Source organism: Colossoma macropomum, unplaced genomic scaffold, assembly GCF_904425465.1.
Source record: "Colossoma macropomum unplaced genomic scaffold, Colossoma_macropomum, whole genome shotgun sequence".
NCBI classification, from domain to species: domain Eukaryota; kingdom Metazoa; phylum Chordata; class Actinopteri; order Characiformes; family Serrasalmidae; genus Colossoma; species Colossoma macropomum.
In genome coordinates, this window is record NW_023494796.1 from 30,804,562 (window position 1) to 30,827,369 (window position 22,808).

Below are 22,808 nucleotides of genomic sequence, written 5' to 3' on the forward strand. Positions count from 1 at the left end.
GTATAGCACCAAAAGGGTTCTTATCATTATGAGCTTGACATTTTAAAAATAGCAGAACCCTTTTTGCTTCTCTATTAATCTGAAGAACATTCCACCATGCAAAGAACCCTTCAATCATGCCAAGGGTTCTTTGAGTGTTTGTGGTTCTATATAGATCCATTTTCTGAAGAACATTTGGTTTTTCAAGAACCAATTTGAAGAAACATTTTACGCTGCAAAGAATCCTTTAATCATGTCAAGCATTCTTTGATTTCTATATAGAACCATTTTCTTTGCTAAAGAACCCTTGAATAACCTCTACACCGATACAAACCTAGGCAATGGTTCTGTTTAGAACCATGAGTTCTATATAGAACCATTTGCATGCTTAAATGGTTCTCCGTGTGGTGAAATCATTCTTCAGATTGAAAATAGTTCTATACAGCACCAAAAAAGGGTTTCTATTGTTACACGTTTGACATTGGAACAATAGCAGAACGCTTTTTGGAGGGTAAAGTTCAGTAAAGCTGCTGGGCTTTAGTTACATTTAGGGAATCATATGACTTCAAAGAGGGGGGCAATTATTTATTATCACCCACCCCTAATTCTTCAGTGATATGAATCTGAAGTCAGATATTCTCCAGCTTCTTGTTCGAATTTTCCCGTTCCACCTTAAATGGAGCAGAAGTTACATTCTGGCACTTCAGGCATCAGAACTGCTGGACTATTTAAGGTGGAACAGGAAATTTAGCTACTTAGCTACAGAGACATCAGCACTACTAGTGATTTTTTAAGCTTGTTATGAAGAAAAAGACCATAATACACTAGAATGACATTAAACTAAGATAATAAAATTTTATCGTAATTTTTAACAGAGAAAATTCTCATATTTGTTGGTTTCTTTGGTCTCTTTTAGTCTCTGAAAAACCTCAGTTTGGAGGGCCATGTAGCCCCAACACTTCACCCTACCCCTCTATCTCAACAAGAATCAGGACACCCGACCCCTAGACGTGGACGCTCAAACTGAAGGATATATCACTAAAATGCTGAAACCATGTTGAGACACTCGTCCTTTCAATCTACATCAGCGCTCAGTGAACAATGAATGATGAATGTAAACTAATACAATGACACGACTATGAAGTATAGCAAGTCATTAAACTGGATTGCATGTTGTGGTCTTTGCTCAGCTGCTCAGATAATAGTGCTGTCATTTCAACATTCATGTCATGTACATTTGAATATAGAGAGGGACGACAGTGTTGGAGCTCTATAGGTCTGGGCAGACCCAATCGAGGCGTCTGACCAACTCATTAAAATCACATCAATTTCCGTCTAATTCAATCAGGATGAAGGAGTGTGGCCTTCAGCTCCATTGGTGCTTTTGAATCATGTGGTCTGTCAACTAAAGCAAACCAGGCCAATCTTTTGAGATCCTTCCATCCACACTCACTCTTTCAGTTTCCGTCGTTACACCTCTGTCACTCACTCTCTCTCTCTCTCTCTCTCTCTTTTCACCTCTCTCTTTCTCCGGGGTGAAGAATGAGCTATAATTGGATGGGTCCCTCATCAGGCATCAGGCATCTAAGGAAGGCATTAGATTCATTTTCAAATGAGTCACGTTAACAAGGCTAACGCCAACGTGGACAGCTCGGAAATGCTGCTCAAGTCTCATTGTCAGGCTTCGGTCAGATTTTCTGAAGAACGTTCCGTGAGAACGTAAAGCAGTGTGATCATGAAGCTTTCCATTTATCTCCAGCCACACAGGGCATCCGAGAACGATTTCTGGACAGTTCTTTCTAGAAAAGATACATCCATCCATCAGAGAAGGTACGTGTAGCCCTTACGCTCCCGCAGTGGGACGGAAATGATCTGCTAAGCCCAGAATGAACAGTGAAGTTAAGAGAAAACGGACATAAATAAATAAAGAGATATTTCATAAGAAATGGACATAAGACGAAGTATGAGCACATAAAGGCTGCTGTAAATTAGCAGGATGTATTGCTAGTATGTATGAGCTAAGAGCAAATTTCCTGAGCAAATACAGGGTGCCTCAAAAAAATTGACATCATTTGAGATGTGAATATCTGAGTAACTACAAGTCCTGGGCAAACGAAATTAAACAAGCTTCATGTTGAACAATCCAAGATTTATTTATCAAAATTTGAACAAGAAATTCAGAGGGGTGTAGATTTTATAACCGATTTCACAAAGCTTCACAAATGTTCATTATGTGTACCGCCTGTGACACGACACACGTCAAGTTGGTAGTCCAGCTCCTGCCAAGCACGCTGTATCATGTCTTGCGTAACAGCCTCCAGCGCAGTAGTGTTTCTCTGCTTGAGTTCCTCTAGGCTTGTAGGAAAAGGGGGGATGTAGACCAGTCCTTTCACGTGGCCCCATGGAAAAAATCACAAGGTGTCAAGTCAAGTGAACGTGGTGGCCATTTCAGCGGCACTTGGTTAACTTGGTTAACATTTTGTTAAAATTTGAGATCGCTTGAGGGAGAATCGGCTACGTTATTAGCCTACGAAATGATGTCATTTTTTTGGGACACCCTGTATAATGGCCTCCCCTGACACTTCTTGTGTTTTGCTGGTGAAGACTGCCGAAGTCCTTTAAAGCAAAATGAACAGCAAATCAATATCTGGTCACCATTCACATTCATTCTGTACCCCCTAAAAGAGGAAGTTCCTCACAAGGAGTTGCTGTATGTGGAAGGGGAGCGCAGTCGAGCGTCACATCCAGCACGCCAGTCCTGCCGAACCAGCGGGCTGAGTGGATGAGTAGCCAGTAGATTTGAGGCTGCACCTCTTTTTAGCCCTCTTTTCTAAGACGCTAAAGTACCATACTGGTCACCTTACATAAAGAACCATGAGAACTCAAAGGACTCCTCATCATGACGGTTGCATATGGTTCCCTTGAAAAATGGCTCCACATAAAAAAGGGTTCCTCTATTGTCACAAGTCACCTTACTGGTGCTGTATTGAACCCTTTTCGCTGAGGCTCCCAGTGAAGTCAGAATTGGATTTCTCAGATCTTTCCCTCCACAGGTCCGCTTTATGAAAGCCCGGCGTTCCTCAGGTCATGTGGAAATGACACATCTCCATGGAGACACAAGGAGCCGTCTTTGTCAGGGCATTCATGCTCTCGGCATTGTCATTTGTGTGGCCAAAGTGGGAAGCGTCTTTCATGGGAATGGCTTGCTGGGGATGGGACTGCATGCACCCTCAAGCACTCTGTTTTCCCAAGATCTCGGTTTCTTTTTCTGCATCTCCCACAACTTTCATCCATATCTGAGCGGTTTTCCATCCTGCTGATCATCTCCCACCTGAGTAATGTTTCTTCATATTTGCAGCCGTCACGGAAGCCTGTTGCACCTGCTGACATGTTGAAAAGCTACCCATTTACAAACCTTCAGTGTTCTACGTTGTAGATTTCCAGTCTGTTTTCCGGCATCCAACTTAAAGAATTTAAGAGTTTACCATTGGAAATTCGTCTCAATTAATTTGATTTTTAGAGATGGATCTGGTTCTGGGTCCGCACTTATTAGCTGACCTCTAGCCTCGTTCACTGGACTTGGAAAGGGAAATGAAACTGTGCTTCATGATAAAAGGAGAAGTTTTTGAATGTAGTATGAAGCAAAACCACAGCGCAAGTATAATTCGCTTATCTGTACACCTGCAGCTTGCCTTTAGTCTCGTTCTTCTTTCTCTGGAGACGCAGGATAATTGTAAACTGTGAGAGAGCAAAACGCAGGTGCTGAAAAAAAGAGAGCGGCAGAGAGGCGAAGAGAGAGAAAGAGAGAGAGAGGGAGGGAGAGAGGGAGAAACCGAAGGGAGGGGGCAAATGTTCACACAGAATGTTTCATTTGGTGGCTGAATCAGACTCGGATGCACATCTCAGTCTTTCGTGAGCTGTTCCACACTTCACTTCGCGGTGAGTCCAGCAGTGTTTTCAGCAAATATACTAATATGGTTTCTATGCACTGTAAGAAGATGCTTAAGGACTTCTCAGCAGTGGTGTCAACATTAGTTCCTGGCAAGTTTTAAAGACCACCTGTTTGCTTTACTCATCATATGTAATTAAGGCAACGTACAGAACATCACTAGCTGTGCATAATGATATCTTTCATCTTTTACTCTCTTTCGGCTGTTTATGTATGAATACCACCTTTCCTTATGTTACCGCAGTTCGTAAGTGTGCAATGATGCAAATCAAAAATGCTCCAGAATCTAATTTCCATTTGCTGGAAATTGTTCTGAGTAGCTGTTTTTCAGCGACAACTGTGCTCATTTAAAGATAATTACAGGCTTGTGTTTTTTTTTTGTTTTCTTTTCATTCCAGCATGTGCTCAGGCTCAGGTATGTTGCCTGGATTTAGTTCTCCTCCATTTGTAGGCATTCTCTCTCAATGTGAATGACATTTGAATAAAGAGCACTGGTGAGGGCAGCGTTGCGGGCATTTGCAGAACCTGAAAATGGCTCATTAGGATCATGGGGCGTTCTGTCTGTCATTATAAATCTTGTTGTTGTGGGATTGTGGTAAAAAAAAAAAAAGATAGAAAAAGCTCCTGAGGTGCTAAATCGTGAATTATATTATACGCAATCCGTTCCAACTGCTTGTTCTTTTAGATTCATTCATTTTTTCCTCTTCGTCTCAAGGTTCTTTGAGGTGTTCCTGGAAACAAGACGGTGGTGTTGAGAGGCTATAACGCTTTGCATTCTGTTCATCTACCAGCATGAATGAATCCTTCGGGACGTTCCAGTTCTCCTGCAACATGAGCCCGAACTCGCCGCCTGATCTTTACATCAGCGTCACCAAGCAGGAGCCCTACCACATCGCCATCCCTATGACCATATTCTACAGCGTTCTCTTCGTCTTTGGGGTCCTCTTTAATGGCGTCAGCATCCTGACCCTCCTCACCGACGCCCGCATGAAGGCCAGCGCCATCCAGCTCTATCTCCTCAGCCTGGTTCTGTCCGACATCCTCCAGCTGCTGACTATCCCCATCACCGTGTACCGCTATTATTGGGAGAGCTACCCCTGGAGGCTAGGAGAACCTTTGTGCAAGGCCTATTTCATGGTGCGGCAGATGTACTGCGCCACCACTAGCTGGGTCATCCTGGCATTCACCACCGAGCGCTACATGGCCATCTGCCACACCATGTGGTCCCTGTCGAGTCTCAGAAGATCCCGGCTGCCCTGCCTCTTGGGCTGGATCTGGCTGATATCGTTGGGCTCTTCCGTGCCCTTCGCCTTGGTCTACAGACACGCCCGGGCCTGCATCCTGGACTACGGCGCCACTTCACCCGACAAAGTCTTCGTGGTGTCCACCATGTGCGAGATGACCGAGCAGGAGCCTTCTCCGGTTTACAAGGGAGCCCTCCTGCTGAGGGGCATCTTTTGCTTCTTGGTGCCGCTCATGTGCATCTTCACGCTATACGTCCTCATCATCATCCACTTCCGCTACAACAGCCGCCAGCGGACGGCTATGGGCATCACCAGGGCGGTCAACAGCGGAGGGAACGCGCAGTGCCTCCAGGACGGGAAGCTGCTCCTTCAGGAGAAACGGGCTTTGCGGCTTATGGGTGAGATGGCCTCTCTGTGCTGTGGTTGTGTTACCCTAGTACATTCGGTGTGATGTCTTTGTCAGCTGCTCTCTCTGCGTCTTCTAGGTGCGGTGGTGGTGGCCTTCTTCATGTGCAACTTCCCTGACATCGCCTCCTCGCTCATGCAGGTGTACGTGGAAACATGGTCAGGGACGGTGCTCACGGTCTACACGGTTCTCAAGTCCTACCTGTCGCTGCCTCTCTGGTACGTCAACAGTGCCCTCGATCCCATCCTCTTCTGCATCTCCTCCAACGTGTTCCGGAAGGCCTGCTGGAAGACCGTCGGCCCCCTCAGGCCTCGATGGCCTCACGTCTGCAGACACAAGAGCCCTGCTTCGGTGACGAGCATGGCCAGCCAGAACTCCACAGGAGCAGCCAGCACATCTGCCTAAGGCTCTTTCATTCGACAGAGACCCTGGAGGTGACGTTGGAGCAGGAATGCTTTTGTGAAGCCACTGTCTATCGACTGCACTGTAATTAAGGACATGTTAATGTTCTGGTGTTGCTTTATTTGGTAAATTAAGACATTTCGCTTGAGTTTTAAGTCATGGCAGCATGGCTCTGTTTTGTTTATGCTCTTTTGTGTGGAGGACAGTCTCAGCCATGTTGAATTGCTTTAAGGCTAATAGGTATCAAATCGATTGCTTGATTCTTGCTGTTGTTTGTATTGTTGCTGTAATGAAGGACAAAAAAAATTTGGTTTCATGCACAATTTAGCTCCAAAAATGGGGTGATGACTTAGTGATTCTGTGATGTGATTCAGCCTCGCCTTGCTTTGCTCTGATGTAGAACAATCCCCATTTGCGTTGGACTTGCACTTGCACATTCTCAGATTTTGACAGTTAACTACCTCTTGTGAACTACAGATATAAATATGATATTGTACAGAAAGACCGTTTCATTTGATTGCATGTGAAATTTCCTCATCTTTGTTTTGGAGGTGTTTTAACGGTTAATGTGAGTCGTTTTGTATGTAATCTTTGCTCTGGTTCTTTGACCTTTAACTGAATAAACTGTAAAGCCAATCAGAGGGCACTTTTGCCAAGGAGATTTGTTCTTGGAGCGTGGACTACCCCTAGTGGTGGAAAATAGTGATGAGAACAGAAACACTGCATGTCCAAATTACTATAGAGTCTGAATGAGGAACATTTATTAAAGTTTATATTAAATTCAAGCCCTGTGATCAGGAATCAGACTTAATAAGGGTAATCAAAAATGTGAAAATCATAACCATATACTGATTATAGTGCAGCAGGTGCTACAATATGATTAGCAGAAGGATTCTGTGACCATCCTACAATCTCTCAAAATGATCCTGGGTGTTATAGAGCTCTTTGTTTGTTTGCATAATGTCATATAAGCCTCTTTACTGCTTGGTTAAGTGGGTCATACAGGCCTACTGGTTGACAGGGTCATGGATCTAATGATTTGGTGGTCGAAGGTAGGCAACGATGGAAATGTCTAGTGTTGGGTTGTGTTAAAAACTGGGTGCACTATATAGAAAGTATAGAACCACATAGGGAGCAGATGGTTGTTTGAGTTTGAAGCTGCACCTGAATTTCATATTTTCACACTAAACAGTGTTCCAGAAGAATCAAAACCTATAGAAGACAATTATGACCACACAGTTTTTCTGGCAGGAGCACAATCACAATATTGACTTAGTATTTTTAAAATACTTGTTTTCTCATAATGTTGCCTTAATACCTTGAAATATTATAATTTTTTTTTTTAATATTGACCTAATATCTCAAAATAATGACCCATTTTCTCAAAATATGACTTGGTATCTCTAAATTACAGCTTCTTGTGATTTTGATATAGTATGTCAAAGCAATGAGATATTAAATTTCAATAAAATTAAGTGATTATTTTCAGGTAACAGGTTTATTATTATGAGATACTAACCCACATGGAAGAAAAATGTATGTACATATATTTACTCATATGTTTAATGTAAGCCAAGACATGCATATACATGTCAATACATTGAAATATATCAAGTCAAGTTGATTTATCTGCGCTTTTTACAACAGCTGCTTCATGAAACATCTGGGTCCGAGCCCCCAAGGAGCGAGCCAAAAGTGACAGTGGCAGGAAAAACTCTCTAAAAGCAAAAAAAAAGAAAAAAATGCACATATTTAGATGTATATTTACAAAAATGCCAAATATATGGATTTATAACATAGAAATATATTACAAACTTGACATATGATTTGAAAAATATATGGAAAAATATTTCCTTTGGACAAAGCTATGCTGGTGACGTCCCGTGTAAATAAAAATAATGTATGATCACGACTTAGTAAAGCGTGGGAACGAGATCCTAATGTGTGGCCACAACTTGGTAAGACATGGGAATAAGATAATTAAGCCTTGACCACAGCTAAACAAGGCATGATCTCATTCACATGTCTTATTAAGTCGTGGCCACGACTTAATTACCTCATTCCCATGCCTTACTAACTTGTGGCCATGCATTAGGATCTTGTTATAGCACATTAATACGGCATGGCCGTGCATGTCCTCCTGAGACCTGGTCATTCATTTTTGTCCTCTGTGGGGGACGTGAGTGCCCAAAGGATGTTTCAAAAACCAAATAAGCTACAGTGCTGAAACCTGGTGCGCCATGCAGAGACATCCTGGCCTTTCCAGTGATGTATCATTTGTTGGGGTCTGTCATTCACAACAGGAGCTCTGCCTCTTCACAATAGCCTCCATCTCAGCAACCACATTATATGGGTTAAGAGAGGTTAATAGTAAAATATGCATTTCTGATGTTTCTAAAACCTATAATTTATATGTTTTAGGTAGAAAAACATTTTAGCTCATTTTTTAAAGCAATTATTTATTGATATGCATAAAAGTTTAACCACCTAACAGTAGCCTTCTTTGATGTCCTCTGTGATGGACAATGGGACTAACGCAATCTGTTTTTATATGAAATCCATGGTATCACAGGTGACAGGAAATTGACTGAGGCAGAGAGAATTAAAGGATGATCACAGCCCTCCTGATCCAGTTTGGGTTAGAAGCCACAACATGTAAGCTTAGCAGTTAAATACATTAACTGTGATATTATTGTGTCTATTTTTTTTTCATCAATTTTGTGCCGCCAGAATTTTAAGTTTTACTCTTACTGCTAAACGGACAACTGGCCTAAGTGTATGCAGGCATTTAAGCTCGGGATCTGAGCTTCATTTAATTTCCTAATTTAATTAAGAAAATCTCATTTTACACAATTGTACTTCAAAAAATTAAAACAACGAAATTAAAGTAATTCTCATCCCTCTCCATTCATACCTACGATTCATCCCTACCGTGGAGCAGTTTGCTGCTAAATGACACCCAAAGCCGAACTGACTGGGTGCCCTGGAGTTACTATGAGCAGACAACACTGATGATCAGGACTTTAAAGGCTGATGTTGCAGAAGGGTTTTGGCCTGATGCAGTATAGGAAACAAGAAATATGACATCAGCAAAATTACTATGCAACGTCCTACTGTCCACATTATATATATAAAAAAAGTGTTTTTCAAAAAAAAAAAAATCACTGTAATGAGTTTTTTCAGACTTATTTTATCTTACAAATTCTCAAATCTAAATTGAAAATTTTTTCTGAGTCTCAGGAGGGTCTTTTTTTAAAGAAGTATTTTTTTTTTAAATAGCAAGTCAATATTTTGAGAAAATAAGTATTTGCAAACATTTCGAGAGATTTTTACATGCAGCAAGAAACAGAAACGGAGAAAAAAACTGTAGGAGATTGAGTTTCTATATATACCACGCAATTCACCAAATAACAGACCAAAAGTGCCCGGATGCCGCACTTTAACGCTCTCAGAGCGTCAATAAAATAAAAGCCCCCCGTCTGAAAGCGGAGACTCATAAAAACAGGACGAGCGACAGACTCCGCCCCCAACCAGAACTGACCAATTAGAATCAGAGGGCGGGTCAAAAGAGGCTTCAGTGGAAAATTCAAACTGGAGTATGGCGGCGGAGAAAGAGGCTGAGGACAGCAAACAGAGCCGGAGGTGGGCGCTTCGCTTTTAATCTTTTTGTCTTCAATTATTAACGGAGAATTATTAAATGTGATAAACCGAAAACTTAAACAGGGGTCTGTTTAAGATTTCACGCGAATGGGAGCCGATGAAATAGGCTTCGTTCGGTGGGAGCTTGACAGAAAGCTGAGCGTTAACGTCAGTTTGGCTGAGAAATGTTTGGCCGTTGCTTCGGTCCAAACTGTCAGGCTGACCGTCTAACGGTTCTGTCATTGTTTGGGTTTAATTTAGAAGAAATTTCTTATCGTCCAACGAGGCTGAAGCCAGCTTCTTAGTCGAATTTCACCGGTCCACCTTAAATGATGCGGTAGTTAGTTATATAACGCCTCAGGTGCCAGAGTGCAGCTGCTGCACCATTTAAGGTGGAACGGAACAATTCAAACAAGAAGAGTCTGAGCGTTAGCCGTCCGGCTATTACAGCTCCGGGTCTTTTCATGTCGAAAACACGGACTTTATCGCTTTTTCAGAGAACCTGACGATAGTAACGTAGCTAACGTCTGTTACGTTAATCCTGATTGCCTTGCTGTCAGCCAGCTAGGTTAGCTGTTCTATCTGTTGTGGCTAACTAGGTTAGCTAACCGTGCTAATGTCGTATCACAACATACGATCAGCTTTCATTGCTAACGTTGCTCTTCCTGGTATCGTGCAAGCTGTTATTGTGGTTACAGTGCTGTGTTCTGGATGGATAACGTTGCCTTCTACTCTGCCAAAATAATTTGGTACAAAAAAACACAGAATAGGACCGTTACTGCTTTACTTGTGAAGCCCATAGAAATTAAAGGGGAATTCCACCCATTTCCAAAATTTCCGAATAATTCAGTGGCTGAGATGAAAAAACAGAGTCGTTTGGTGTGAAATGGTTCAGATTTCTATACAGTGGTGGTGATCCAGGTGTCTACAACGCAAATATAGACGTTTTAGCTATTTACTAACTTATCCAAAACCACCAGTGAACCTTTATGTAAGTTTTTATACGTAGCTAATGTTGAGGATGGTGAAATAAGTTTTCTTTGGGGTCTGTTTTGCCTTAGAACGCCTTTCATGTATCCTTCCACCAGTAAATTTCTCTCTAACTAGCAAAAATACTTTCTCTAGATAGACAAAGCACTTTTTGTAAGTCACTCTGGATAAGAGCGTCTGGCAAATGCTCTAAATGTAAATGTAAATTGATAAAAATACGTTTTATGCCAAAACTTTGTCACAAAACAGTGTCTCAGACATCAGGCAGTGAATTCATAACCATTTCATGTTATAACTTTATGTAAGGGAGCTTTTAGAGGTGGACGTCTGGTTCCTATCACCGCCACTGTGAACAGTTTTGTCTCTAGGTTTCTCTAAAACAAAGCATTTCACACCAAACCACTCTAGATGACTGGGTTTACATGGTAAGCATTTAATTATGCAGACATTTTGAAAAAATCGGTGGAGTTCCCCTTCAAGCCTGCAGTGCTTTATTTATGCAACACCTATGAATAAAATGTTGTATAACATAGTAAATAAATTACTCTTAAGTTATATATGTGTATGTGTGTGTATGTATATATATATATATATATATATATATATATATATATATATATATATATATATATATATATATATATATAATATTTCTTTTTTGGCCAATTTGTATCAACTTTTATTTTTGAGACACTGAACATATGAAACATGTTAGCACGTTTCCAGCACTTTCTGGTCTCAGTATAACATGTATTTGCTCATCAGTTCACCAAACTGACTCTTTTGTAAGTGAAAAATCAGTTGCGTATTTAAATAACATGAATCAAACGTAGTGCTACATTGACAGAAAGAGGCAGCAGGCTATTTAACGCAATGACTCATGCATAATTTGCTATGATATTATGGTGTGTGTGTGTGTGTGTGTGTGTGTGTGTGTGTGTGTGTGTGTGTAGCAGCAACATTCAAGTAAAGTATGAGTGCACTTATGTTATAAAATTGCAATACAGATCACTCTCACCCAGTCATTTATTCTGCTGATTTGTGGGGGGAGCAGGAGTCTCTCCCAGCGGTCATTGGGTGGAAGGCAGGAAACACCCTGGACAGGCCGCCAGTCCATCACAGGGCCGACAAACAGATTCATTCACACATTCATTCACACCTAGGGGCAATTTAGCATCTCCATCCGGCCTGACTGCATGTCTTTGGACTGTGGGAGGCCCTTCTGGCTGTAAGGCAACTGCGCTACCCACTGCACCACTGTGCCGCCTGCAGCACAGATCAGTCAAAATAAAAATAATACATGAGCCCAAATGCTGATTGAAGGTTTTAAGAGAAAGTCTGCAGATTCTGAGCTTGACCAATTCTAATCGTGCACCACTAAAACTTAGCATGTAAACATATGTACTATGTGGATTTGTCGACCAAAATCAAGTCTGTTTCTTGTGTGTAAATGACTGACTGACTGTTTTGCTCCACTTTCTTCTGTCACTTTGAAGGGGAACAGTATGTAATATAGTCATAAGCCAAGAGATGCATCAGAACCAGCCAGTCATCTTCAACCCTGACTTTTTTGTGGAGAAACTCAGACATGAGAAGCCCCAGGTGTTCATGGAGCTGCTGTTGAGTAACATCACCAGGCTCATTGATTTACCTGGAGCAGAATTCGCCCAGCTGCAGGGGGAGGCCGACCCCAAGCTCCCCGTATCGACAGGCTTCCTCCGCCTTCCGAGCTTCCTGAAGCGTAAAGGTAAACAAATGCACGTCGCAAAAGCCAAAAAACATACTATTGTTAATTTACTGATTATATTGCTGTCATGCTTTAATTTTCCTGTTATTTATACTGTGTTTTCCTTATATGTGACGTTACATATCCGAAGGCTAACCTGCAAAAAATCCATATGGATTACACGCTATGCACTAGACAGTATACACTATGACAGCTAAAGTTGTTATACATATATGTTATACTACTATTTGCTATCTAGTATGATTTTCGCGCCCAATATAACTTGCAACACACGGGAATGGACTAAAAATGTGGACTATCCGGGGTTCCCTGACGACTAGTTTGAGCAACACCGCTCACATTTTTGTTTGTAATTTATTCATGGTAGAGTGGTACATGCATTGTAAATCAAAATAGAAAATATATATATATATTTTTTTTTTTTCTTTTTTCAGATTTACCACTATTTTTTTTTTCTTTTTTCAGAATTACCACTATTTTTTATCAAATTTATTTTTCAGATTTACCACTGTTTTATCCATTTTTTCTTTTTTCAGATTTACTGCAAATTTTATCAATATTGTTTTCTTTTTTCAGATTTACCACTATTTTTTTTTTCTCAGATTTACCACATTTGATCTTTTTTAAATTACCACTATTTTATATTTTTGTCTTGTTCCAGATTTACTGCTATTTTTATCAATTTTCTTTTTTATATTTATTACATTTTAATATTTCTTTCAGATTTACCACTATTTTAGTATTTTTTTCTTTTTTCAGATTTACCACTATTTTAGTATTTTTTTCTTTTTTCAGATTTACCACTATTTTATCATTTTTTTTCTTTTTTCCAGAATTACCACACCCCCCCCCTTCTTTTTCTTTTCTCAGATTTAACACTATTTTATCATTGTTTGCATTGTAGACATTGTGACCCCTGGTTCCTATTACTACTCATACAAAGAAATCTGAGTTTTTCTGCAATGCACTGTTTTGCATCAGACCACTCTGAATGACTTTGTTTTCATCTCCATAATTGACTTGCACAGAAATTTTGAAAACTCGGTGGAATTCCCCTTTAAGTACTGTAAGTGTCTTTGGCTGCAGCTTTCAACAGTGAACCAATTATCAAACATTTAAAGTGAGTCTGCTATGTTTTCTCTCTTCTGATTTTTGCAGAAAAAGGAGTGGTCTTTGGAGCGCCCCTAACTGAGGAGGGCATTGCACAAATTTACCAGCTAATCGAGTACCTTGGGAAAAGTAAGTGTCTGTCTGTTTTTTGGGATAAAGCATCTATTTAGTTTTTCATACATCCTTGTTTTAATATAGAGAACATCAAAGAATTGACTGCCTTAGAAATGACACGTCTCTGCACCTCATTGGTGCAAACGTTAAGCATATGTAAGTTTAGATCTCCTTGTGGCAGAGAGAGAGAGAGAGAGCGAGCGAGCGACTTTTCATGTGCGTCTGCATTTTTTGCTGTGTGGTTGCTGCAGCTAAAAGGGATTCTCCAGAGTCTCATCCGTGTCCCACATTAGCAAAGCTCTTGACCTGAAGCGAACAAGTTTTGGAGTATGAGCTCATGGTATATTTCGGGCGCTGGATGATGTCATAGGCAAGAAAGTGGACACGGACTGAATGGGGTAGGGGGCTGAATAATTCATGTCAAAGCACTTTGCTCTTCCGCTGTCTGTCAGACCTGCATGTGGAGGGTCTGTTCCGTGTGCCTGGGAACAGCATCAGACAGCAGGCCCTGAGGGAGATGCTCAACAGCGGGGCAGACATAGACCTGGAGACGGGGGACTACCACCCCCACGACGTGGCCACGCTACTCAAAACCTTCTTGGGGGAGCTGCCGGAGCCGCTGCTGACTCACCGCCATTATCACGCTCATCTCAAAATAGCCGGTACGCCCTCAATGAATGACGAAGGGTTCAGCTTCACTTCATCTCAGGAACATTTTAGTGATGACAGTGGTGATGAAATAACTTAACAGACACCTTTTCCATCCTCACTTAGCACCTTTAATTGAATACCTTAAATTCGCAGTACATTAAAAGCAACATAAAAGGATCCTTATCCCACATTTTTCTTGTGCGCCCCCATTACTACTTATGTAACACATAATAATGCAGTCGTAATTCACTTTTACATGCCCATTTTCCACCTTTTTTAATCCTTAAAATTAACAATGTTTTTCCTTACTGTGCCTACAAGACTGATTTGTAAATGACCTCCATACTGATTGGCTGAATGGATGGAGCTAAACTGCTATAGGCAGAACAGGAGGATGTATGTAAATGTGTTGTTTTTTGTGACATGAGCTGTTTTTGTAGCATATTTTTCCCAAATCAACTGAATAAAATGAACTTCTATTCCAGTAAAAGTATTTTATTTATATTTTGTCTACAAAATAAGCCCATTTAGGGAAAAAAGAAGATACACTGATCAGGCATAACATTATGATCCTTGTTTCTACGCTCATTGTCCATTTTATCAGCTCCACTTACTATATAGGTGCACTTTGTAGTTCTATAAATACAGACTGTAGTCCATCTGTTTCTCTGCATACTTTGTTAGCCCCCTTTTACCCTGTTCTTCAGTGGTCAGGACCTCCATGGACCCTCACAAAGCAGGTACTGTTGGGTGGTGGATCATTCTCAGCACTGCAGTAACACTGACATGGTGGTGGTGTGTTAGTGTGTGTTGTGCTGGTATGAGTGATTCAGACACAGCAGTGCTGCTGGAGTTTTTAAACGCTGTGTCCACTCACTGTCCACTCTATTAGACACTCCTACCTTGTCAGTCCACCTTGTAGATGTAAAGTCAGAGACGATAGCTCATCTGCTGCTGCACAGTTTGTGTTGGTCATCCTCTAGTCCTTCATCAGTGGTCACAGGACGCTGCCCACAGGACGCTGTTGGCTGGATATTTTTGGTTGGTGGACTGTTCTCAGTCCAGCAGAGACACTGAGGTGTTCAAAAACTCCAGCAGCACTGCTGTGTCTGATCCACTCATACCAGCACAACACATTCTAACACACCACCACCACGTCAGTGTTACTGCAGTGCTGAGAATGATCCACCACCCAAACAGTACCTGCTCTGTGAGGGTCCATGGGGGTCCTGACCACTGAAGAACAGGGTAAAAGGGGGCTAACAAAGTATGCAGAGAAACAGATGGACTACAGTCTGTAACTGTAGAACTACAAAGTGCACCTATATAGTAAGTGGAGCTGATAAAATGGACAATGAGCGTAGAAACAAGGAGGTGGTCAGAATGTTATGCCTGATCGGTGCGTGTGTGTGTGTGTGTGTGTGTGTGTGTGTGTGTAGAAGTGTACCAACCTTCTCTTTTCTCTATTGCAGAGATGATGTTGTTTGATGAGAAAGGTAATAAGACATCTGTCCCTAACAAAGAGCGTCAGATTGAAGCGCTCCAGCTGCTCTTCATGCTGCTTCCTCCAGCCAACCGCAGCCTCCTCAAACTGTTGCTGGACCTGCTGTATCAGACCGCCAAGCAACAAGACAAAAATAAAATGTCTGCCTACAACTTGGCGCTCATGTTCGCACCCCACATCGTATGGCCAAAAAATGTAAGCACTGAATTTTTCATCCACTGTTGGTCTTTGTCTTGCGCTGCAGCTTTGTAAAGAAAACTTACTTATCTGCTCACAGGTCACAGCGAATGATCTGCAGGATAACATGAAAAAACTCAACAACGGCATCGCGTTTCTGATCAAGCACTCGCAGAAGTTGTTTCGGGTAAGAACTTAATAAACTAATCTCTGAACTTGCACTGTGTTAAAGTGATATCCGGTTTTAAATGGGATGTGTGCGCTCAAAAAGGTTAGCAGAAGTTTGTGCAGAAGTCATTTAATTTTAATTGAAAGGGACCTTCAACTTTATGGAAAGTTCTTTTCATCATGCACTTTAATGACATTTTCTATTTCCATTTTTTTCTAGGCACCATCATATATCAAAGAACATGCCCGGACACTCTTTGCAGGATCGAAAACTCCTCAATCAAAGGTTAGTATTGCACCGTTGTACACTTTTTAATTTTCCTCTGTCAGTGTGATGTAAAGGAATGGATTGTAAAGAATTGTTCTATGATGGCTGTCACCTTCAAACATATCAAAACCTTTTGTACATTTGCAGTTGAATGAATATCAGGTGATCATTTTCAACCTCATACATAAAGTTAATTAAACCTTTGTTCCTGAGCTACATGAATTAAAATACTGTCAGTTATTTGAATACAGGCCACAAAAGATCTGCATATAAATTATATTTGCCTTTCATTATCAGACAGTAAAGCTTTTGTCTTGTGCAAGCTTGGCTTTGATAGAATTTCAAAGAAGTTTCTCCTGCCTCTTTTTTTTTAACACATAATCTCTCACTGTGGATACACTGACCAGAATCTAAATCAGATCTAATGTGTTGCTACAGGATGACATGGAGCTGTATGCTGGGGTGGTCAACCGAAGCCTGCTGCCCACCAAAAGAAGCAGTGAGGAGCATGATGGTGGTGAGCAGCACACCCAGGATGCTCTCCGAGAGCTCTTCAATCACGTTACCAATATGCCAGACTCTACAAAAAAGAAGAAGCTGATTCGACAGGTAACCGGTTTTAGTGTGAGTTGCTACTGTAATCATAATAATTCACTTTAGCGCAAATAATTTAGTTTTTAGTATGTCAACATGTGCCGTCATAATCTGGATATATTTCTGGCTTGGTCGTATCTACGGAAAAACTGCTACTTTACAAACAAAATTGGCAAGAAAAAGTCTGAGACCTGACACTAATTACTAATATGCTATATGGACAAAAGTATTGGGACACCTACAGGAGCTTTTATGACATCCAGTCCTAAATCCATAGGCATTAATATGGAGTTGGTCCCCTTTGTAGCTATAACAGCTTCCACTCTTCTGGGAAGCTTTCTACAAGATTTTGGAGAGTGTCTGTGGGAATTTTTGCCCATTCATCCAGAAGAGCATTCTCCTTCACAATCTCCTTTCTAGTTCATCCCAAGGGTGTTTGATGGGGTTGAGGTCAGGGCTCTGTGAGGGCCAGTCAAGTTCTTCCACACTAAACTCACCCAGTCAGGCCTTTATGGACCCTGCTTTATGCACTGAAGCTCAGTCATGCTGGAACAGGAAAGGTTCTTAGCCAAACTGTTCCCACAAAGTTGGAAGCTTACAGTTGTCCAAAATGTCTTGCTCTGCTGAAGCAGTAAGAGTTCCCTTTACTGGAACTAAGGGTTCTAGACCAACCCCTGAAAAACAACCCCATAGCATCATCCCTCCTCCACCAAACTTTACAGCTGGCACAGTGCAGTCAGGCAGGTAACGTTCTCCTGGCTTTCGCCAAACCCAGACTCGTTCATCAGACTGACAGACAGAGAAGCGTGATTAGTCACTCCAAAGAATACGTTTCCACTGAGTCCAGTGGTGACGTACTTTACGCCATTCCATCCGACACTTGCGGTTGACCAGGGCAGATCTAGCAGGACAGAAACTTCGCAAACTGACTTGTGGCAGAGGTGGCAACCTTTGACGGTGCCATGTTTAAAGTCACAGAGCTCTTCAGTACGACCCTCTACTGCCAGTGTTTCTCTATGGAGACCTCTCTATTGATTTTGCCTGTTAACAGTGGGTGTGGCTCAAACACTTGAACTCAATAATTAGGAGGAGTGTCCCAATACTTTTGTCTATATAGTGTATGTTCCTGTTTCTGTGTGCCCTCTGTGCCACATCTCTACAGCATCTCTATGCCAGAAGGTTTTGCTAGACTGGCCCTTAGCTTTTTTTTAATGCTACTTTCCTTAGTTCATATCCAAGTTACTGTAATGAGAGTAGTGATGAATTTCCATATTTTTTAGAGCGTCTCTAAATAATCGCATTGATTGGAGATTTTATTTTGTAGTTCAATAAGCAGGGAACGCCAGTACGGGAATGCTCCAGACCTTCAAGTCAGAAGCATGGCCGCTCACGGTCCTTTGGAGGTCTTATCAAGGTTTGTCGTACTTTTTGTCTGTTTTATTTTTATTGGGTAGATTTAACTGAGTTTTTAGTGCTGGATGCTGCTCCCATCTTTTCTATCCTGTTTGGTATTGAGAAACCCAGTTTTATCACAGTTGCCAGTTAAAAACTCTTTTCATATGTACAGCGAAAGGTTTTGGGGAACCAGCTTATAACTGAGAGGACAGAAACAAGAATGACCCAGACCAAAGAGGTGGCCAAGGGAAACGTAAGTTCTGGCTTTAAATTCAGTCTAGAGGTCTTCAGTGCAATGTATATAATAGAAAAAACATATTTGATTGCAGATTGTGTCGACTTCTGTTGTCTTCTCACTTGGAGGACTCAGTGTTTTCAGAAGAATCAAATGACTGCAGCTGTCAATGAGTGTGTTTACATGCACTCAATAATCTGATCATTATCAGATTTCTGCATCTGATCATTCAAATGGTTAACAGCATACTGTGATTTCTTAGATCAGATTAAGATCTAGAAATCCGATAAAGAGGCCGGATTTTAGCTCAGTAATCAGATTTCTCAGTGCATGTAAACTCTTACTCTGATTTCTTTCGGATTTCTCAGTCTGCGCATGTGTGGAAACAGACGGCGGTACCGGAAATAAGTAAGCTGCAGTGCCACAAACACTTTTGGAGCGAAAACAAAGCGCTAAACCAATAATGTGCTTGACGAAATAAAGGATTTAAATATTCTTCATCTTCTAGATGATGTATGTTCAAATTTCAGGTAAAGTGGCGCGATGTTTTAACAAAAGCTGCTCTGTGAAATTTAAGTTTACGTTACATTTACGTCACGTCTTCTTCTGTGAGTATTGGCAAAGCAGAAATCTGATTACTGTCTGACTCATGTAGACCCGGAGTTTCCCATTATCTGATTACTCAAGAGCATGTAAACGCGTTGATCCGATTACCAATAAAATCTGATTTTCTGCAGTTATCGGATTATTAAGTGCATGTAAACACACTCACTGTTATTCATTCGGTCCTGGTGGGAAAATAATAACATCAAAACTATAATTGCATAATATTACGTAGCAAACACTCATTTCTGTAGTGAAAACACACCATCTAAACCTTAGAATTGCCAAGTTTTACCTGATTTGTTCATTATTAACCTGTTTGCTTATGGATGCTGTGTTTGAAAGTCACTTACTATTCAAAAAGTTGCTTTTATGGTGTAACTTGATCCAGTTTTGTTGTTTATATCTTTTTCCAGGGTGCCTCATCTGTCAGAAGGACTCCTCTGTCACCTGCCCAGCAGTCTAGTTTAAGCCTACCGTAACTTATTTATTTGGGAAAGTAACCATTGTGGATCAGGTAATATTTATTTGGACACAGCTAGACAACAGTAAACTATGCAAATAAGATGATTTTTCCAAACCAGTGTGGTAGGAGTTTGTCCCAGGTGTTTCAGGTTTTAAAAATCTGGCACTTTCTAAACTACTAATTCATTTGTAAAGAAAATTGAAAAGAAAAAAAATGCAGTATACGCCAGATTTGCAAGTGCCAAGCAAGCATTAAGCATGTAGCATGTACTCAAAGGTCTAAGCTGGATGGGAAGCCCATGTTTTTGTTAGTTACGCATGGCTTTTAATACTGTGTGCTTTAGCTTCTGTAGCATATGAACAGAGAGCTCGTGTACATGGTCAGGAAGCTAAATCGTGGTGTTTGGTTTTTAAGGCATGAGCAGTGTAGTGTGACCACACATGGGCCCATTTCAGGCCATGTTTCAGAAAGGTTGTGGTGGTATAAATCCATACCTGTTACAGAGAACTGCTCTTTAGTCTTGAGGGTATTTTGAAAGTGGTAACTGGAAACTGTTCTTTGGGATTGAGGGAACTGGATGGAAATGGTATTTGTTAAGAAAATGAGTTTAGTTTTTGGTGCTATTTAACTCGACTTCCCCCGTAAAAGTGCTGCAGCATTTAAAACGTTTATTTTGCTATGATATATTTCACGTTTCTTTGCTGGTGCAGCTTTCTCCATCACTCCAAAACACACTGTAGGAAATCGGAACCCCATACAGTTACGCGTTTGTGTGTATATTTAAGTTTGCGTGCGGTTTAGTGGAATGAGAGTCTTGTCATTTTGTACGAATTTGTGTTTGTAAAAATATTAATTGCTTAGTATATTTTTAGATAACAAAATGGAACAAGTGTGATGGGCGACTTATATCTTCCTTTGGGATTGTTACGTTTTATAACAATTTATTTTTTGTACTTTTATTGGGATGCGTTTTTACTAACTTGCTGCCGATTTTTTTCTTTTTTTTTTTTGTTTTTTATAAATGTGAAAAAGCTTGAGCCTGTATGTAATGTTTTTTATTTAAATCGTGTTTCGTCTATGTGAATTTTCTTTTTTTTAAATTTAGACTGTTTCATCTGTGAATGTTATAGAAAATCTTCACCGGCGGTCTTAATTTGTCCACTGTGACTTTCTTTACATTGGTAACCACTGTTTATGTTTCAGGTTTCTTTAAGTTATTTCTTTTAATATTTTTACATATAAAAGTGAGTTATTTTTCACTTACCATCTCAGTGGATCTATGCTGTCTTTCACTCATGCAGCCTTTTAAAGCTGATGTTTATTTTTCCCCCAGCTTTTCCAGTGAATTAAATTACTCAGCATGATTTTAGAGCTGAATTACATGCAGATGAATCCCTGTTACTTTGCTCGGTTTATGTCTTGATTTATGCCGAAGTCATAGCTGTCTGAGCCGTTGAAGTGGGACCTGCGGTGTGCAGAGCCTTCAGCTTGTGACATTAAATCAAGATTATTAAAAATGCCCAACTTTTCAGGTTTGTATATGCAAAGTGCTTGTTTTGTTGTCCCCCTGTATTCATACTGATTATCAGAAGACAGTGACACCCATAACCGATCTATGGGACTGATATTAATTTAGCATAAATTTGTGGTTTATAGTGTGAAAATGTACAGGAACGCAGTTGCTACACAAAAGCATTAGGTAATGTTTAATGAGATACAATACTAATAATAGCAATGAAATACATAACAGTAAACCTTTGAACATAGAAATAAGGGGCAAAGAGTTTCATGAGTTAAATAAAATAAATAAACACGTCCCCAAAATCAAGCATATCGTTGCTGTCAGAACAAAACGTAAAAAAAAAAACAAAAGGGCAGCTTTACAGGAGAAGGAAAAATGTTCTTAACTTTTAATGTAGGTAAATGGAAAAAATATTTTGGGAGAAAGTAATTTTGGACTGTTTCTATTGGTCCGTTCATTATGAAATTTTGGCACAACATGAAGGACAACTGGTCATTTCAAATTAGGTCAAAAAGTGACAAATGTCCTTACAGCAGCAACATGTCGTTGTTGTCGGAAGAAAACCTCATAACTCCATTTTTTTCAGTTTTTATCATAATTTGAAAATGTCTGTTGTCCTTTACTTTGTGTGTAAATTTCATGATGAATGGACCAAAAGAAACGGCCCAAAATGACTTGGAAAAAAGTCTGGTTCCATTGACTTACATTAAAAGTAAAGTAGGTTCTTCTCCTGTAAAGTAACCATTTTGGAGATGCGAGGTTTTGTTCCAACAACGGCAATATACACATTTATCATGAGAGGTTTTCATTCTAGCTATAAATTGTAACTAACACATGTATGTAGCTTTGCATTAAAGCCTGTCTAATGTTTCTTATTCATTAACTTTGCGTAAGTTTGATTTGCCTGGAAGCTCCTGACGGGACTTTATTATACTTGACATGGTCACAAAAGTCTCCATTAAAGACTAAAGTGGTGACGACTTGCCGAGAAATATTTGGCCGTTCAAGTCAAGTTCCTTTGCTTTTGCCATCACTCATGGGTTATTTTTCTGTATAATATGAATGGATAGATGTAACTTTTTTTGGAGGGTCTCTGAAGAAGCTGCACACAGTAGATGGCATAATGATACCACTTAATGCAATAAATGCACAAGACCACTGAGAAGTGGATTGAAAGCTCCTGATACTGTTAAACCTATTACACTACCGTTAATATTAGGCCTGGGGCAAAGCTAATAAAACATTTTTGGTCAGCTTTATTGGTTTCATGCACAAAAGGCATTTAACTGTAGTGCAGATCAAACTACATTAAATGATATTTGCAGCGCAACATAATTGGGAGTTTCCAGATGTTATGAGCGATCTCAGTTGTAAACAAGTCAGGGTGTATTTCAGCATGCAACACTCACTTTTTTACTCAAAGTATGATTGGCTTGTTCAAAAATATGGGTATGAGTGGGTAAATTAGCCTAGAACAGATGGTATAATCAAATGAATGTTGGGCTAATGATGCCCCTTCAGGCCTGCTATGCTTGCAGGACATGCTTTTCACTAATAAGCAGATTTAGATTCCTTTATTGTCGCTCCCTTAAAGTCAAAGTTGTCAAACGCCAGTCCTGCACCTGTGGAGAACGTCAGGGTTCCT

The 22,808-nt window shown here is 40.4% G+C and overlaps 2 protein-coding genes across 2 annotated transcripts; both read left to right on the plus strand.

The window, feature by feature from the left end:
- The first annotated feature begins 4,517 nt into the window (after positions 1 to 4,517).
- Positions 4,518 to 6,042, plus strand: LOC118816743 (neurotensin receptor type 1-like). Its single transcript, XM_036583307.1, has 2 exons — positions 4,518 to 5,570; positions 5,658 to 6,042. The coding sequence occupies exons 1-2, from the start codon at positions 4,721 to 4,723 to the stop codon at positions 5,981 to 5,983; spliced, it is 1,176 nt and encodes a 391-aa protein (XP_036439200.1). The 5' UTR covers positions 4,518 to 4,720; the 3' UTR covers positions 5,984 to 6,042.
- Positions 6,043 to 9,562: 3,520 nt separating this feature from the next.
- On the plus strand, positions 9,563 to 20,677 carry arhgap19 (Rho GTPase activating protein 19). The gene is made up of 11 exons (XM_036583515.1): positions 9,563 to 9,622; positions 12,106 to 12,356; positions 13,515 to 13,595; positions 14,033 to 14,242; positions 15,704 to 15,930; positions 16,013 to 16,099; positions 16,301 to 16,366; positions 16,787 to 16,957; positions 18,267 to 18,356; positions 18,510 to 18,590; positions 19,592 to 20,677. The coding sequence occupies exons 1-11, from the start codon at positions 9,579 to 9,581 to the stop codon at positions 19,655 to 19,657; spliced, it is 1,374 nt and encodes a 457-aa protein (XP_036439408.1). The 5' UTR covers positions 9,563 to 9,578; the 3' UTR covers positions 19,658 to 20,677.
- The last annotated feature ends 2,131 nt before the right edge of the window (positions 20,678 to 22,808 follow it).